The sequence below is a fragment of the Camelina sativa genome, chromosome 20, assembly GCF_030686135.1.
Source record: "Camelina sativa cultivar CO46 ecotype springtype chromosome 20, ASM3068613v1".
In the NCBI taxonomy this organism is placed as follows: Eukaryota; Viridiplantae; Streptophyta; class Magnoliopsida; order Brassicales; family Brassicaceae; genus Camelina; species Camelina sativa.
This window is the reverse complement of record NC_141899.1, coordinates 10,679,933-10,693,893: the sequence shown is the minus strand read 5'-3', so window position 1 is coordinate 10,693,893 and position 13,961 is coordinate 10,679,933. Positions and strand designations below refer to the sequence as shown.

Here is a 13,961-nt window from a genome sequence, read left to right as displayed (position 1 = left end):
GCTTATATAACAACAACAAAGATTTCATTACTTTAACACACAGATTGTCTTCAAGAGACACACCACGTTCAATAACATAACAACAAGAGTATTAGTTAGAAAAGAAGACTGTAGGATACTGTTACTAAATCCACAATAGTAGTTTCTTCAGTAGAGATGATCGTCTGCCCTTAGAGCGACTTGTAAAAGACAAACATGTCTGACCACTCCAGACATGCAAACAAATCTTCGGTTTGTCTAACAAACCTATACAGAAGACGACTATCATACACACACAGCAGCATACATGATAGATTACCATATCAACCATATTGACATAACGTTTTACTTAGTTTGCTTTAAAAGCTTATTGTAACCCTGAGGTTTGATCTTCTGCTAAGCAGCCGGAAACTCCTCCTTGATAGAGGCATTGCCTATTGGGACATCTGTCTTTTTGATGTCGGTAAGGGTTTTTGTTGACCAATCTGCAGATAAAGAATGTAAAGGTTGCTGTAATTAGATGCAATCTCAAGGAAAATTATATGATCAATCTATCTTTTACAACTTTGTTAGGTTATGAGTTTATGAGCTTATGAGTTTAAATACTTATTTCGTTTTTGTTGTTGTTTTGGAATATGATAAGAAGAATCACCAGATTATGACTTCACCTTAAATATGGATATGATCAAAACCTTGTTAGGTTCATTGTGGTTAACTTGAAGGTCGATTTAGTATATCCATGGTCCTTTTCTGCTTCAACGCTCTTGTCCATGCAAAGCCTATTCTTCATGTTTTATTGTACGTTTCTGATTGAAAATGCTTAAGTTTCAAAGCTAATGGACACCAAAACTCGAATGAAGAGATAACAAGTTATAGCGTGTAAGATCCGGAAGGTGTTTGAATATAAATCAATTGCAAACAGACACAAACATCATAGTTTTTAGGCTTTCAAACTTTTCTTATAAGAATCCTTGGCATTTTTTTCTTTTAGATACTGAAAAAAACATGAACTTTGGAACTGACTACTTTTGAATTCAAAACTTAGTTTTTTTTCTTCGTGTTTCTTGTTTGAGTTCTCAATTCTTTTTGGTACTAATTGATTAACCACGACTTTTATAGAATCTTGAAGTGAAATTTAAGAAATGACGAAAATTATATGCAAAGAAAAGTTTATATATTTTTTATTTTCACGCAAAGAAGAACATTATAATAACCACTACAGAAGAAAAAGAACAAATTCCACCACGTTTTTTACGTTAAGGATCCAATTATCAAAAGTAGAACAACACTTTTGGAATCATATTTTCATATATATAATGGAAATTGTTAAAAAAAAATTGATATTCTGTATAACAAATACATTTTTAAAAGAAACCTCTATAACAAAAATACAGTAAAGAAAGACAAATTAAGAGATAGTGTCATGGATTTTAACGGTGGATTTCATGAGGTGGAAAAGAATGGTAAACTGTTTTTGGTATACCATCACCCTAAGTATTGTCCCATACCCCAAATACATACCCCAACCTCCTCCGCTGAGCTTTCTCTTCAACCTCTTTTCTTATGTCCTAGTCAACGACAGCAAAGGCATGTTTTTTATAAGCATGGCTTTTATCTTCTCAGTTCTTCCCCCGAGTACGTAATTCCTACAACAGCAGATTCTTATGATCATCATGTACTACCTCTGTTTTGGTGCAACAATAAAGAATTTGATGCCGATGGTGGGTGTGACCTATGCAGAGGCTCAAATTTTGGTACAGACTATTACTTCTGTAACTACTGTGATGATAAATTCCATAAAGAATGTATCGAGTCTCCACTAAAAATTAATCATCCTTACCACCCTCAACATCCTCTCCAACTTTTACTTCGTTGTTATGGGGATTCCGGAGATATTGAGTGTTTATGTTGTAGAATATTAGCAAATGGGTTAATGTATCATTGTACGATATGTCAGATTTTTATGCATCCAACATGTGCGATGAAACCAATACCCTTTGTTGTAGACCCACCAAAGGGTGATTATGGTGCGTATACTTGTGACACGTGTAGCGATTATGTTGTTCATCCATTATGTGCTACATGGAAGAATATGTGGGATGGAAAAGAACTCGAAGGTGTACCAGAAGAAGATGATATAACACAAGATATTGGGCCATTCGAAATGATATCTGAAGGAGTGATACTTTATTTTCTTCATGGCCATCATCTACGGCTCGAGGTCAATATACTTTATGATGAGAATAAATTTTGTCAAGCGTGTGTCCTTCCTATCTATGAAGGTAACTTGTATTCATGTATGGAGTGTGAGTTCATCCTCCATGAAACATGTGCTAAGGCTCCCCGTAGAATTCAACATGCCTTACATCTTCATCCCCTTAAAATGAAGCAGTTTCACAATAGAGATTATTCTTGTTGTGATGCTTGTGGTCGTATATATAATGGCTATAGCTATGGGTGCAATTACAAAGATGAAGACTGCTTTAATCTAGATGTAAGGTGTGCTTCAATTTCTGAGCCGTTTGATTACAAAGGTCATGAACATCCCTTGTTTATATCTTTAAACCAAGGAGTAGAACCTATGTGTGACGTATGCAAAAGAAGATGTCTTAAACAATTAAATTGCATGAAATGCAATTTTGTTGTATGTTTCAGGTGCGTTACCTTACCATACAAAGCAAGATATCAGCACTACGACACACACTTTCTCACGTTGTTATGGGGTGAAGAAGTAAGCGAGAAAGATTGGTGTGAGGTATGTGAACGTAATTTACAAGATACGGGAGCAGAAGCATTGTGTTACGGGTGCAACGAATGCTACACAGCTTTTCATATTGAATGCGTAATTGGTGCAGGCCCATACATAAAGCCCTATAGTTACTTAGGAGGGGGATCGCAGAATGATGTTCAGACTCTTCCCAAAAGTAATATTTCTCGACCATTATGCGTTTTTTGTAAGAATCGTTGTCAAGGGAAAATATTTAAGATAGACACCATCATAGCATGTTCTATAGAATGTATTTATAGATTGTCGTACACTATAAAATTTTAATTATATAGCTACGTTTTTTGCTACGATAAAAACAATAACAAATATTAACTACAAATAGTTACAAATTAGTGATAAAATTTTGTTGTGACAACATGTAACAAATTTGCGAAATAGTTATAACAGTGATCATTGTGACGAAAATATAGTTATTAAATTTATTTGTAACAAAACTTTTGTTGCTACAAAATATTTAGTAACTATAGAAGATAACTCTAATAGTGGTAAAATTTGTAAATATATGTACGTTTAGAGTGTAAAATTTATGGCGCACTGCCACTGTTTGTACTCTTAACATCTCCCATTTGTTATTCGCCATTCACAAATTATACATCCTATTTAATAAGAGACTCGATTTGTTTTGAATGAAAGCTTATATAATAACAACAAAGATTTCATTACTTTATAACACAAATTGTCTTGAAAAAAAGACACCAAGTTCAGTAACATAACAACAAGAGTATTAGTTAGAAAAGAAGACTGTAGGATATTGTCCACAATAGTAGTTTCTTCAGTAGAGATGATTGTCTGCCCTTAAAGCGACTTGTAAAAAGACAAACATGTCTGACCACTCCAGACATGCAAACAAATATTCGGTTTGTCTAACAAACCTATACAGAAGACGACTATCATACACACACAGCAGCATACATGATAGATTACCATATCAACCATATTGACATAAAGTTTTACTTAGTTTGCTTTAAAAGCTTATTGTAACCCTGAGGTTTGATCTTCTGCTAAGCAGTCGGAAGCTCCTCCTCCTTGATAGAGGCATTGCCTATTGGGACATCTGTCTTTTTTATGTCGGAAGTAGGGTAAGGGTTTTTGTTGACCAATCTGCAGAGATAAAGAATGTAAATGTTGCTGCTAGATGCAATCTCAAGGAACATTATATGATCAAACTATCTTTTACAACTCTCTCTCAGGAACTCAATAACAGAGATGCAGATTTAAATTTCCAGAGGGATGGAGAAGGATGGAGTGTAGTTATAAAGGATGCATACCTGTCCCGTCTTTTCTCGAGGAATCGTTGAAGCGAATGCCTCCTTGCAATAGGTAGATCTAATTTGGCAAAACATAATTGTAAGAAACTAATGAGTGTATCCATTTTCAAATTTTGAAGATTATTAATATTATAACCAGTTGAATCGAATACTGACCAGCCGCGGATCTGCAAAACGAAATTGGCTGAATGGGGAATGACTGAGCAGCTGGTGAAGCTACATTAGATGTGCTTGAGAAAGAAGGAGCTCTGTTAAGTGCTGGCGATGGGACAGGACTGATGCTCGTAGAATTCTTTGTCTCCATGGCTTTAGCAGCAATACGAAGGATTTCTTGAACCTACAAGCGTGAGATCACAATGAGAACAGGAACTGTCTTAAGCTTTTCAGACAACAAAAGTGTAGAATTTGCTCTGATGGACCAACCTTTTCTGCTGGGAGTCCATCAAACACAGTAACACTCCCACCAAAGAAAATAGTAAGCTGACTTGGAAGGACCGTTGAAGCATCTGCCTCAGATGATATGTTCTCCATAGACCTTCAATAGCAGAAGATCCATGTATTAATGCAACATTTGACAACAATCTAATAGCTAGGAATAAAACTCTACACATACAGTGACTGTTGACAAAGGCACTAAAAAAAGCATATACAAAGGCAAGAGATTGATTATAATAACTGTCATTTAGTGTTCAAAGTGATTTAGTGGTCCTAACAACCAATAATCAAAAGAATCAGGTTCTTCTGAGTTCCATGTCAAATGACTCGCAGAAGGTAACAGACAATTTCTTGTTAAAACACACAAATTCAAGCAATTTTTAAGGCAGACCCGTTCACAAGAAACACGGAAGGATGTCTTTGATATATATGAATATGATGCAACACACAATGATAAAGCAAAAGCTGTAACTGATATAGTGACTAAATATAGCAACTTCTTGGATTCTCATTTCAGTCAATATTTTCATATAAATCCAAACTCTCTACTTTCACTCCATTAACCAAATTATCACATGAATAAACTTTTATATATGCATTAAGGACTTTGAAGCACAAGATCATCAATTGTTCTAGCCAAAAACAAAATGATTCCTCTAGGAAAAATAATTACTTTCCCTAAATAGCAACTAAAATCCTCAAATCCCTTTCTTTTTATATACGCATCCAAAGTATAAACAGATGGAAATGTTCATTTTATCAGAAACGACACACAAATTCAAAAACTAAACTCAAATTCAAAGGATAGAATCATGAGAATCCACACAGCTCATACCTAACATCTTGAATCGATTTCTCAACAGATCCGTCGAGGACACCCTGCTCGGTTCCGTTACCGCCGATCTCAGCCGCGCCGCCGGCAACAACACATCCGCCTTCAACGGAAGCGTGTGACTCATCTTTCACCATAGTCATAGCTTTGTCTTCTCAAAACTCGTAAATCTCTCTCTTTATTACCGATGAGAATTTTTAAAATATCGTTCTTCTTCTTCTCCTGGTTGTTTCGGATTCGTGTTGCAGACCGGGAACCTCCGTGTCCGAGATTTATCATCCTCCAGAAGCTCCTTTAATTTGGACACGTGGCGGTGGATATTGTTATTTTTTGTTTGACTTCGGTACGAAGACAATAAAATACAGACAAGACACTAATTTAGAAACGTGCGCGAATACGATACGGTGTCGTTTCTTTGGGTTTTGCCTTTCTATGTGGGACATTCCTTGTTAACGACAACTCAGAACGTGTCTAGTGGTTGAGAGAGACACGAATTTAAAAATTGATATTTATCTTGAGAACTGAGACTTGAGTTCTATTGGGCTCAAAAAGAATTGTTGGGCTTACCTGTGGACTAGATAGTCCCCAAAATAAGACCCTTGCATCTTTAGTTTTTCTTTTTTTTCCTACTAAGTTGTAGCACACAAAGAACCCATTGCAAAGAACAGTTAATTTCTGATTTATCATCACCAGTGATTTGTGTATGTTACACTAAATCATCACCAAAATTCAAGTTTGTGTAATGTATTTAGGGAAATGATAATGAAAAATAATCACAAAAGGAAATAATCGCGTACAAAGTGCAACTGCTGTAACAATAAATTTTTTTAATCTAAGCTTTATTTTTTTACCAAGGGTAGAGAAATCTAGAAGAAGTGAGGGTAGTTTGGTCATTGAGCTTTTTCATTTAGGGTTCCGAAAGATCTGGGTTTTGGCACTCTCTCTCCCATTGCTTCTACTCGAGCTTCTCTTTAAAAAAGGCACACTCAATATTTTCGAGATCCTTTAGGCTTGTTCGTTCTTCGTGAACGACCCTCGCTTTTTATACAGTCCTGATCCCAGATTCGTCTACTTGAGAGGAGATCTCCGATACTGAAGTAGCCTCCTTCTTCTTCCTCCGCTCTTCCCGATGCCGGTAATTATTCGCCGTCGTCTCTTTCATTACTCTTTTTTGTTTGCTTTCCCTTTGCTTTTTACGCAGCGGTTAACTTAGATATTTCGTATTTTAGATCGATAAGATCTTCAAAGATGATGCTAGTGAAGAGAAGGGAGAACGTGCGAGGATGGTGAGCTTTTTTTTGTTTATTACTATCATTGAGGGATTAGGGTTTTTCAGATTCACTTCTCACTGTTTGTTTAATCTGATTGTTGCTCTCTCTTAGGCATCATTTGTTGGTGCAATGGCTATCAGTGATCTGGTTAAGTCTACTCTAGGGCCAAAGGGAATGGTAACTTCCGATCTCTAGATATATTAGAAGCTCTAATTTGAACTTTCAAATTCGTTTCTATTGATTGTGGTTGGATCTTATTATTGTTCTTTAGGATAAAATCTTACAATCTACTGGTAGAGGTCATGCGGTTACTGTTACTAACGATGGTGCTACTATTCTCAAGTCACTTCACATAGACAACCCTGCAGCTAAAGTTCTTGTTGGTATGTATGCTTTTCTCCTGCAACATTGTTACTGGAAGTTGTCGAATTGGTCTTTTTTAGTTGGTGGGTTTTTTCTCACACTTTTTGTATCTGGTTTTGATGTTTCAGACATCTCTAAAGTTCAAGATGATGAGGTTGGTGATGGGACTACTTCTGTTGTTGTCTTGGCCGGTGAGCTTCTGAGGGAAGCTGAGAAGCTTGTTGCTTCTAAAATTCACCCTATGACGATCATAGCAGGTAAGCATCTGGCTCTAACTGTAAAAATGACAATGTTGTATCAGCTCCTTGTTCCATTATGATAATGCTGTCTAATCTTTTATTTTCTGCATACTTAGGTTACAGAATGGCTTCCGAATGTGCTCGCAATGCTTTACTTAAAAGAGTAATTAATAATAAGGACAACGCAGGTAATCATTATATTGATGGTTATATGTCGTTATTACTGGCATAAGTATCATATTCTCTTGCTTATGTGATGGTTTCCTTCTTGGATTCAAGCAGTGCATTCCTTTACTGTTAACTTGGAAAATCATACTGTTATTTACAGTATTGTGCTCTGTGTTAATGCAGAGAAGTTTAGGTCAGACTTGCTGAAGATTGCAATGACTACCTTGTGTTCCAAAATTTTATCACAGGACAAGGAACATTTTGCAGAAATGGCTGTGGATGCTGTTTTCAGGCTTAAGGTTTCATCTCTGCCTTCTTTTAATACTCTGTCAGCAATTTTTTCCATCTTTCTTTTTCTCTGGAATTTTTCTAATTGAAAGAAGAGCTTAAATGTCTTGAAGTTACGCTAGTCCCATTTCACCATTAGTTCCTTTCTTGTACATGTTTTCGTTTGAGGTGCTAAATGATTGTCTCTGACATTCTGGTGGTGTTGTTTAAATAGGGAAGCACAAACTTGGAAGCTATCCAGATCATCAAAAAACCTGGAGGATCCCTGAGAGATTCCTTTTTGGATGAAGGGTAAGACAACACTTCTTCCATTGGCGCCTGTTTGTAATCTATTTCTGAAAGCTATTGATCTCTGTTTTGTATTCATCTGTTTATGGTATCTCTTTCGTTTCAGTTTCGCTTCTTCATAGCTAGTGCAGTTTAATTATATATATATATATATATATATATATATATATATATATATAATCTCACAGTGGAATTTTGATAGGCATTAACATCATTATGTAGTGTTGCATCCCTGCCTTTGTGCATCCAGAATTTTTTGTCTCATGACATCTCTACTTAAATTGATGCCTATAGGTTTATTCTTGACAAGAAGATAGGAATTGGGCAGCCAAAGCGCATAGAGAATGCAAATATCTTGGTAGCAAATACTGCTATGGACACCGATAAAGTGAAAATTTACGGTGCACGTGTCCGTGTGGATTCCATGACCAAGGTTGCTGAGATTGAAGGGGCTGAGAAGGAAAAGATGAAAGACAAGGTGAAGAAGATCATAGCCCATGGTATCAACTGCTTTGTTAACAGGCAGCTGATCTACAATTTCCCCGAGGAACTCTTTGCGGATGCTGGTATACTTGCGATTGAGCATGCTGACTTTGAGGGGATAGAGCGTCTTGGATTGGTTACTGGTGGTGAAATCGCGTCAACCTTTGACAACCCAGAGTCTGTTAAGCTTGGGCACTGCAAGCTCATTGAAGAAATCATGATTGGTGAAGACAAGTTGATCCATTTCTCTGGTTGTGAAATGGGCCAAGCTTGTTCAATTGTCCTAAGGGGAGCTAGGTATACATTTTTTACTCCCGTTACTTAAAAGACTTCGTCTCTAGTTCGACAAATTTTATATGGTTATTTTTTTGTTTCTTGCAGTCACCATGTTCTAGACGAGGCTGAAAGATCACTCCATGATGCACTATGTGTACTCTCCCAAACAGTGAATGACTCTAGAGTGTTGCTGGGAGGTGGATGGCCAGAGATGGTGATGGCAAAGGAAGTGGATGAGCTTGCAAGGAAAACTGCTGGCAAAAAATCGCATGCCATTGAAGCTTTCTCACGGGCTCTAGTGGCTATTCCAACAACAATCGCTGACAACGCTGGTTTAGACAGCGCCGAATTGGTAGCTCAGCTTCGTGCAGAGCACCACAATGATGGATGCAATGCTGGAATCGATGTCATCTCTGGATCTGTAAGTAAACTCTATAAACATTAGGATCGGGCATAGATTGTGGAAGGTTAGACTAGACCTGAATTGTGATGGTGATGATGATGATTGATTCTTTACAGGTAGGAGATATGGAAGAGAGAGGAATCTATGAAGCATTCAAAGTGAAGCAAGCGGTTCTGCTTTCTGCAACAGAAGCATCAGAGATGATACTGCGAGTGGATGAGATCATTACATGTGCTCCTAGGAGGAGAGAAGACAGGATGTGAAACCCAACACATGAAGATGGTGGGACCGAGATTCCATGATATCATCCGGTGATGCTGTTCAATGCCATAGCTTTGTGTTTCCATTTCTTAAAACTTTTAGTGTTTTGCTCCGTAAACTCATCTTTTTGTTTTGTTTCTTTTTATGATCCTGTTTTGATTTTGGATTTAGACCTTTAAAGAAATCTAAGGTTAACTTGTTTTGGTCGGGTCATCTAAATTTTTCATTGATATTGTTAGTTAAGGTTTAGTGAAATATATTTTAGCAGGAGAGAATATGGATCAGTAAAAATCCAAGGGCTACGAATACAAAGTCTCAAGTTATATAAATACCAGAAAATCTGGAAATGATGCAATGTATTGATGAAATTGTTGTGTACAACTTGCACTAAAAAAATATCTATAAAATATATGGAGACATCAACTACAACGTTGACGTGGTTTTGCGTTGTAAAGGTTTGGTCAACCGACCAAACCACATTATAAAGGAGAGCAGATCAAAAACATGGGACCTGACAATCGCAAGCTTTAATTATAGCGTCGCCTTTATCAATTGTCTTACCAGAAAAGTATGTTTGGTTTTCGATTTTGTAGTTTTATACTAGATGATTTGATTTGAATCGCAGAAATTTTCATGGTTTCATTGCTTTCCATTTCTTTTACCAAAACAGTTAAAAGTTACAACAACCAAAAAAAAAAAAAAAGTGCACCAAATTATCCATTTATTTTAATTATGCATAAACTATATAGTACATGTAAAATCAATAGAAGAAATATTATTGATCCGACATGAATTCATAGTCTAGTAGTGACAACAAGATCCTTAGGTCGGTTGGCATGTCATCCTAGGTTTTTAAACTTTGGCGTCCCAAAGCTGTTTAAGATTTTATGACAATCTCTGACACACTCTGTTTTTGCGGCTGTTTGTTTGCGTTGAGATCAAGACAGAGCAATGCATATTCCTTAACGACTGTGAGGTGAGAGAGAGATATATGAAATGGAGAAACCACTCTCAAAAACAGACTACAAAAGCAAAAGGCCAATGGGATTGATCCATATCATTTCATTAGAAGAAAAGAGAAGGTAGTATTACATAAGCGCAAGTATTAAAATATAATTAAAACCATGCCCGGTCAATAATCACGTAAGTTTGATGATATATAAAATTGTCCCTGCGTATGGGTCAAAAGCCAGAAATGACGCCATAATACAATCAAGTTAAGCATAAATTAGGAAATGTTTACAGTCATTATCTCATCTTTATGGTCACCAAATGGTCATCTCCCATTAAAAACCAAGATAACAAAGATATAAAATAATGTTTCTCTTTGTGGGGGGGTGTGCTTTGGTTAAAGAAAAAAAAGCAAAAAAACTAATAAAGTTGTGACACGAACGGCACAAAAATAACGTAGGCTCTCTCGTCATTTCATTTCATATCACATAATAGTCTTTTAACTTTTTCAACGAATTTGTAATTTTTTCACAACTCTATAATTAACTTTAAGAAATTTGCAAAATTTGTCCCCTCACTCATTCGTTCCACACACGGTCACAACTGTAAGAATCTTTTCTTTTTAAACATTCACAAAATGACCCCTATATTTTTAGATACGGATCTTTTCAGTATCTCCAACTTCAATTATTCAAAATTATTTGAATGATTCGTGTTAAACTAATCAAAGAAAAGAATCTTATACTATTATTATCTCCTCCATTACATGTTAAACATATCTTTAACGTTATTTAATTAAAGCGAATATTCCTAATTATTTTTAACTAACATAGTTTTTTAGTCAAAGTGTACACTTCATCACATTGAAAACTCGACACCTATTTTATAAAATATAAAAAAACCTCCAAACAACTTGCATATTATAAAATTAAACTTTAAAAATAAACATATTTAATTAGAATTTTAAAAACTTAAAGGCACCACTAATTTTTATTTTATTTTTTTAAAGTTAAAGTAAAGTAAAGCATCCATCATCATCAGTCATCATGCATCATCAAGCAAGCTTTATTCCTCTAATAAAAATCGAATCTCATTCTTCATTTTTCCTCCCCCCTTCTCTCTCTCTCTCTCTCTCTCTCTCTTGCTCGCTCACTCACACACCTCAGCAAAACTTGTTCTTCTTCTTCTTTCAAAAAAATCTAACACAATGAGCTTCTTCATCGAAGAATCTGGTCTCATAGTCACTCAACTCCTCTACAAAATGGCTGTTCTCATCACCGTCCTCAGATGGATCTTCGCTTGGATCTTACGCTACCGATCCAGATCTAGATCCACCGCTTCTTCTTCTTCTCCATCTTGTCCTACGATTTCGTCACAGGCGATCAAAGAAAGCCTCTCCGTGACAACGTTCCGTGACGCGGCGGAGAGATCTCCGGCGATGATCAACGATACCTGCGCTGTTTGTCTCGGAGATCTTGAAGACGGAGACGAGGTTAGAGAGCTAAGGAATTGTAGCCATATGTTTCACCGCGAGTGTATTGACCGGTGGTTGGATTACGAGTGTTGCGGAGGAGGAGATGAAAGCAACGAAGGTGAGGAAGATAACCACAGGAAGTGTCCTCTTTGTAGAACTCCGCTTCTTGCTGCTAATACGACGTCGTGCGGTGATTGGCCTGCTAAGAACGAACCTAGCTGGGCTGTTGAACGTCTTCTTTACCTCTTCGGCGATGATCTTCTCGTCTGATTTTTACTTTTTTTTTTTTTTTTTTCTTTTCCAAATTTGATTTGATTTTATTTTATTTTTTAGTGTGATCGATTGATCTATAATAGAAATTTACATAGTTGTCAATTTTTGTAAATTGGGTGGGGGATTTAATGGTTACATCTAGGAAATATAATAAAGATTTAATATCAATTTTATTTTAAACCTCTGATTTCTGATTTAGTTTGATACTAATACAGAGTAATACTAATGAACCTGAAGACATTTCTAAGCTGAAATGAGCTTTTCTTTAGAACACGATTTAAAATCACCAACAAACAAATCAAAAGGTTTATGAAATTTTATTAGGAGAAATAGAGGTTACCTTCTTATATTAATTTCATCAACAATGCTCATTACAACTTATACACATGTTACATGTACATGAATCACTTGCTAGAAAAACCTTGTCACATGAGCTAACATATTTGGCTCGTAATATTGAGTTTTGTGATGTTTGCTTCAATAGAGAGTTGGGTTTACGAATTTACGATTTAACTATATGTTTACATATCATAATTCTTCTTTGTTTTAGAGCTCTTACGAAAATGTTAAAACTACATAATAATGGTTTTTAAATCATGCTTGTAAAAAAATTATACATTGGCCAAAATAAAAAAGGAGGAGAGGGGAAGCAAATGAAGCACAGTCGTTTTGATGAGGTTACTAGGTCGGCTAAAAAAAAGATTGCTTTTTCTAATTTGGGGGTTTTCATAGAGAGGAGAAGAAGCTTGTTTCGTTTCTAACAATATCATCGCGTTCCGATGGCAGCGATACAGATGCTCGATCAGGTTGATGATTCCGCTGATTCACTGATGCAATCCGTACGCGAGGTCCAAACGAAGATGGCTCTGCTTCACTCCACTGTTGGCGACTTACTCAGCTCCATGTCTGCGACCCTAAATTCCATGGCCGAGATGAAGGAAGCACTTCTTCACCAACCCACTGCTCCGGAACCGTCTGAATCTAAAGTTACGGTGGATCAGGACCTCCCTGTAGCAGTAGCACCACCTCCACTTCCGACGAAACAATCGACCACCGCGCCGGTGGATAATAACTCAGTCAAAGAGCACCCGATGTCTCGCTACATTAAGCTGAAGAAGACGAAGGTCGAGATGCCAGTCTTCGAAGGAGGTCCCAATGTTTACTCGTGGCTCACCAGAGCCGAACGATACTTCGAATTCGGTAACTTCACGGACGCGGAGAAGATCCGATTAGCTTATATGAGTGTGGAAGGTCAAGCTTTGTGTTGGTTTAAACTTGAGGAACGTAAGCCTTTTCTAGATTGGAACGATTTCAAAGCTAGGGTTTTACAGAGGTTTGGGGATCCTAGATCTCCTATGGAACGTTTACTCTCTCTCGAACAGGATGAATCTGTGATACGTTATCTTGGTGAGTTCGAGGATCTCTCGGTGCAATGTTCGGGTCTCCCTGATTCTGTTCTTGAGGCTGTGTTCATCAAAGGGCTTAAGAAGGAGATTCAGGACATGCTTCGTATGTTTCAACCAAAGGGGTTGGATGATATCATCATGATGGCTCGTAGAGTGGAGAATAGTCCTTTTTGCCGTGTGATGAAATGAAGTGAACCCAGCAGTTACGGATTCTGAGTTTTAAGATCTGTGTCTTCGTAGAAAGAACTACAACCAGTTAGATTCTTACCCTCTTTTGGTGCTCTTGTGGCTTGTCTTTTTTGTGAATAGGTAAGCTCGTTCTGTTAGTTTCTCTTGTAGTCATCTTCTAGGCTCTAGCATTGAGTGTTATGACTTATGTCAAAGGAAAACATTTTTCTGTTTCTGGGTTGGTTTTGTTGTTTGAAGATGGTTTCATCTTTCATGTATTCATACAATTGCAACCTACAAAATCAGGGTTTTCTTTTGTCTAATCGTAATGGCTCCACCAATCATTA

General features: G+C 36.8%; 5 protein-coding genes and 1 long non-coding RNA gene across 6 annotated transcripts; 4 read left to right on the top strand and 2 right to left on the bottom strand.

The window, feature by feature from the left end:
• Nucleotides 1–7: 7 nt before the first annotated feature.
• LOC109131425 (uncharacterized) lies at nt 8–1,062 on the bottom strand. The gene is made up of 2 exons (XR_002037063.2): nt 648–1,062; nt 8–464 (listed from the first exon to the last, which is right to left on the bottom strand). It is a non-coding gene; the product is annotated as an uncharacterized LOC109131425 (long non-coding RNA).
• A 261-nt stretch (nt 1,063–1,323) lies between these two features.
• LOC104770471 (uncharacterized) lies at nt 1,324–3,427 on the top strand. Its single transcript, XM_019241847.2, has one exon. The coding sequence runs from the start codon at nt 1,403–1,405 to the stop codon at nt 3,029–3,031; it is 1,629 nt and encodes a 542-aa protein (XP_019097392.2). The 5' UTR covers nt 1,324–1,402; the 3' UTR covers nt 3,032–3,427.
• On the bottom strand, nt 3,407–5,649 carry LOC104770470 (protein TIFY 3B-like). Its single transcript, XM_010494901.2, has 5 exons — nt 5,306–5,649; nt 4,459–4,570; nt 4,192–4,372; nt 4,036–4,093; nt 3,407–3,868 (listed from the first exon to the last, which is right to left on the bottom strand). Exons 1-5 carry the CDS (start codon nt 5,443–5,445, stop codon nt 3,769–3,771), a joined length of 591 nt encoding a protein of 196 aa, XP_010493203.1. The 5' UTR covers nt 5,446–5,649; the 3' UTR covers nt 3,407–3,768.
• Nucleotides 5,650–5,765: 116 nt separating this feature from the next.
• On the top strand, nt 5,766–9,555 carry LOC104770469 (T-complex protein 1 subunit beta). The gene is made up of 11 exons (XM_010494900.3): nt 5,766–6,437; nt 6,532–6,588; nt 6,685–6,750; nt 6,845–6,956; nt 7,065–7,193; nt 7,292–7,363; nt 7,527–7,642; nt 7,846–7,922; nt 8,214–8,699; nt 8,784–9,099; nt 9,198–9,555. The coding sequence occupies exons 1-11, from the start codon at nt 6,432–6,434 to the stop codon at nt 9,342–9,344; spliced, it is 1,584 nt and encodes a 527-aa protein (XP_010493202.1). The 5' UTR covers nt 5,766–6,431; the 3' UTR covers nt 9,345–9,555.
• Nucleotides 9,556–11,338: 1,783 nt separating this feature from the next.
• Nucleotides 11,339–12,220, top strand: LOC104770468 (RING-H2 finger protein ATL16). Its single transcript, XM_010494899.3, has one exon. The coding sequence runs from the start codon at nt 11,501–11,503 to the stop codon at nt 12,035–12,037; it is 537 nt and encodes a 178-aa protein (XP_010493201.1). The 5' UTR covers nt 11,339–11,500; the 3' UTR covers nt 12,038–12,220.
• Nucleotides 12,221–12,352: 132 nt separating this feature from the next.
• LOC104770466 (uncharacterized) lies at nt 12,353–13,937 on the top strand. Its single transcript, XM_010494898.3, has one exon. It carries the CDS (start codon nt 12,820–12,822, stop codon nt 13,633–13,635), a length of 816 nt encoding a protein of 271 aa, XP_010493200.2. The 5' UTR covers nt 12,353–12,819; the 3' UTR covers nt 13,636–13,937.
• Nucleotides 13,938–13,961: the final 24 nt, after the last annotated feature.

Excerpts from the sequence above, each read along its gene's own strand:
- LOC104770469 (XM_010494900.3), top strand. Across the intron at positions 6,751-6,844 it reads CTCTAGGGCCAAAGGGAATG|GATAAAATCTTACAATCTAC; the intron begins GTAACTTCCGAT and ends ATTGTTCTTTAG. Across the intron at positions 9,100-9,197 it reads TCGATGTCATCTCTGGATCT|GTAGGAGATATGGAAGAGAG; the intron begins GTAAGTAAACTC and ends GATTCTTTACAG.
- LOC104770470 (XM_010494901.2), bottom strand. The coding sequence starts at position 5,445 with ATGACTATGGTGAAAGATGAGTCACACGCTTCCGTTGAAGGCGGATGT. Across the intron at positions 4,571-5,305 it reads AAATCGATTCAAGATGTTAG|GTCTATGGAGAACATATCAT; the intron begins GTATGAGCTGTG and ends CTGCTATTGAAG. Across the intron at positions 4,373-4,458 it reads ATGGACTCCCAGCAGAAAAG|GTTCAAGAAATCCTTCGTAT; the intron begins GTTGGTCCATCA and ends TCACGCTTGTAG.
- LOC104770468 (XM_010494899.3), top strand. The coding sequence starts at position 11,501 with ATGAGCTTCTTCATCGAAGAATCTGGTCTCATAGTCACTCAACTCCTC.
- LOC104770466 (XM_010494898.3), top strand. The coding sequence starts at position 12,820 with ATGGCAGCGATACAGATGCTCGATCAGGTTGATGATTCCGCTGATTCA.
- LOC104770471 (XM_019241847.2), top strand. The coding sequence starts at position 1,403 with ATGGATTTTAACGGTGGATTTCATGAGGTGGAAAAGAATGGTAAACTG.